Source organism: Bison bison, unplaced genomic scaffold (genome assembly GCF_000754665.1).
Source record: "Bison bison bison isolate TAMUID 2011002044 unplaced genomic scaffold, Bison_UMD1.0 scf7180017864080, whole genome shotgun sequence".
Taxonomy (NCBI): domain Eukaryota; kingdom Metazoa; phylum Chordata; class Mammalia; order Artiodactyla; family Bovidae; genus Bison; species Bison bison.
This window is the reverse complement of record NW_011494652.1, coordinates 389,510-392,571: the sequence shown is the minus strand read 5'-3', so window position 1 is coordinate 392,571 and position 3,062 is coordinate 389,510. Positions and strand designations below refer to the sequence as shown.

General features: G+C 69.8%; 1 protein-coding gene across 1 annotated transcript in view; it reads right to left on the bottom strand.

Annotated features, from left to right (window-relative positions):
- TOLLIP (toll interacting protein) overlaps positions 1–3,062 on the bottom strand; it is a 19,010-nt gene that overhangs the window by 8,492 nt on the left and 7,456 nt on the right. The window contains exon 2 of the mRNA XM_010837804.1: positions 16–223. Coding sequence (XP_010836106.1) covers positions 16–223 — 208 coding nt within the window. The remainder of the gene's footprint in view (positions 1–15; positions 224–3,062) is intronic.

Genomic DNA, 3,062 nt, shown 5'->3' with positions numbered 1-3,062 from the left:
CCCGGGGCCGCCCACCGCTGCCCCAGCCCCAGCGCCTGCGCTCAGCCCTGTGGGCTCTGGGGGTTGCACCCACCTGCACCACGGTGACGCTGAGGCGGCCCACGGTGCCCAGCGCCCCTCCGTACTGCAGCTGCTGCGCGGCCTGTGCGTCCAGCTGGATCTGCTGCTGTTGCTGCGTGGGCGTTATGCGCAGGAAGTCCTGGGGCAGCTCCCCGATGTATACCTGCAGGACCGTGGCGTCAGTGCGGGGACACCCGCCCCAGGCCGGCCCCCTGCCTGCACCACGCGGGTCTGGGGCTCCAGCCTGCAGGGCCTGTGCTCCCGGGGGCAGGACGCCCAGCAAAAGGGGCTCCGTGGAGGCCCGAGCACGTCCCTGCCTGAAAGCAGGTCTCGCACCCTTGCCGGGGCTGCGAGCCACTCTCAGGCCTCAGACGCGCGTGTCCACATGCTGGCGGTCCCCGCCGCAGACCAGGACCACGGCAAGCACGGCCTCCCCACCACGAGCTGTTCACTGGGTGAAGCCTAAGGCCCGGATGCCCGCAGACTCGGAACAGCCTCTGTGCGGATGCCTCAGGAGAACAGCTCACACACAGAAGCACCCTGGAGGCCAAGAAGCCAACAGACTGACCAGCAGAAGCCCCGGGACCCGGCCCTGGACAGGGAAAGTGACGGGAGAGCGCCGGCTCCTGGGCACACGCCCGCTAGTGGAGCGCGTGCGGTCTGACGGCAAGACGGTGACGACTCCAAGGAGACCACAGGAGACCCAGCTCGGGCCAGCTGGGCTCCGCAGGGGCGCTGAGTATGGAGAGATGGCCCCCAGGGCAGGCGGCCCTGTGTGCCTGGGGACCTGGACCACCCACCTCTGCGCTCTGCCGGGTGGGGGCGGTGCAGGACCGGGGGACACAGTGCAGCCAGAGCCCAGGACCCACGACAGAGGCCTGGCTACTGGGGGGAACCAAGGCCACAGCCCCTCTTGGTGCCCAGAGCGCAGGGCCCACAGACCCCTGTCCAGGGCCCTGAAGGACACGGCGGCTTCAGGGAACACGGGAGAGAAGACCCTGCATGTCACGGTGAGCTCTGGCAATCACGTTTACGGACAGTGACCGCCAGGGACCACCAGACGCTGCCAGACGCCAAGGCTCCCACAGGGCTGACCAGACGGCTTGCGGTGGGCATCCAGACGGCAGCTGCCTGCCCCGCTCACGGCGCCCCTGGGAGAGCGCTCCTGCCAGCTCTGGGCTGCCCCCACCCCTGCACCCTCAGCCTGCTGCCCTGCTGCTGCTCGCGCAGCGTGCTGGCTCTCGCCCCAGAACCAGCACCGGTACAATGGACAGAGGGCCCCCGGGAGTCTGATGCCAACGCCGGGACAGCCGGGAACCATGGAGGGGCAGAGAGGCCTTTCCGACGGGCACCCTCGCCACTGTCCCCCGTGGCCTGTTCCCTGGGGACACCGGGATCCACTCCACGTCCCCCAGCTCCGCTGCCTCGAGGCCCAGCGCAGGGCGGGGCCCAGGCACCCTGGAGCCCGCGTTGCCAGGAAAGGCTCAGCACCTGCCTTCGCTCCCCAAGGCGCTGTGGGGCGCGTCTCCTGGGTGGTGGCGCAGCAGAGCGGGTCCCAGCACGGGCCTCGGGAGGCAGGCCGCTCATGACACCCTGTGGCCGCACCCCTCGGGAAGGGCTGAGGCACCCAGGACACACCAGTCCCCAGTGCCAAGACCAGAGCCCGTGTGCCCACAACGCACCCGCCCAGAGCCCTCGGGCTGCTTGCTGCCACGTGCCCACAGCCCCGCCCCGGCCTGCCTGGCGCTTTAACCCTGACTCCTGGTGACCACGCCCCGGGGTCGAGCACAACCCACCCCCGCCCGCTGTCCTTCGGAGCGGCCGCCTGCCAGCCCTGAGGACCCTGCGGGGACGGTCAGGAACGGCCGCTCCGCTCCTGCACAGTCCGTGTCCCCTGCCGTGAGTCGACTCCCGGGGCTGTGCCCCCACTTCACCATCCTCATGCTGGCTCTGGGTCAGCACAGGTCACATGGGAGCCACTGGACAGTGGGCCAGGCTCAGGCCTGGGTGGAGGGCGGGGGGTCGTCACAGCCAAGAGCTGGTGCAGCAGCACAGAACCCAGAGACTCCTGGTCCAGGCAGCTGCCCGCCTGCAGGCGCCGCGGGGGGTGGAGGCCTGAGTCAGCAGTGGGCCAGAGCAGGCCCTGGGGGCTCCCTGCCCAGGGGCGGTTGCTTGCCTTGACAACAGCCCCACCAGCCGGACAGCAGCCTCAGTGGCCTGTTGGGAGGAGCAAGCCACACACACCCCACCCCCGGGAGGTCACAGGACGTGCCCGCTGAGGCCCGCGACTCCCACCATCACCACGCGGGCCACTGCAGCCATGGGGTGGGTCTCTGCGCCGTCACCCTCCCTGCCCACCCCATCCTCCTCCTGCCTCAAGGAATGAGAAGGAAAAATCTGGAAGCCACCAGAGGGAAGGCGGGTACCACCAGCGCCTCCGAACCCGGCCGAGGAGGGGGCGGCTCCCGAAGGACTCCACGGAGCCCCCAGCCCTGTCCTCTGCCAGGTGTCACTGCAAACAGCCCCGTCCTTCCCGGAGACCAGCTCTCCTCCCGTTCCTATCCTGCAGGCCGCCCCAACTTCCTAAATGGCCCAGACTCGGACAGGCCACTGAAGCCCAAGCGTCTGGCTGTCCCAGCCCTGCGGACAGTCCACGTGAGCCCCGGACGGGGGCCAAGAGGAGGCGTTAAATGGGCACAAGGATGCCAGAGGGCAAGAGCAGAGAGGGCACCACCAGCCACACGCGCACCAGACCACGCCGCGGACAGACAGTGAGCGGCCCCTGGGGGCCCGGCCAGGAGCGCCTGCGCCTCTCATGCTGCTCAGGGCCTGGCGCAACTACTCAGACGCAACAACCCCGTCCACACTGCAGTCAACTGACCGGGAGCGCCCCGTCCACACTGCACTATACCGGCCCCACCGGCAGGCTGTGGGGCAGCAGGGCGGGGCGGACGGGCGCGACACGGCAAGGCCTTAGCTTCACCGCACATGCGCGTCTTCAC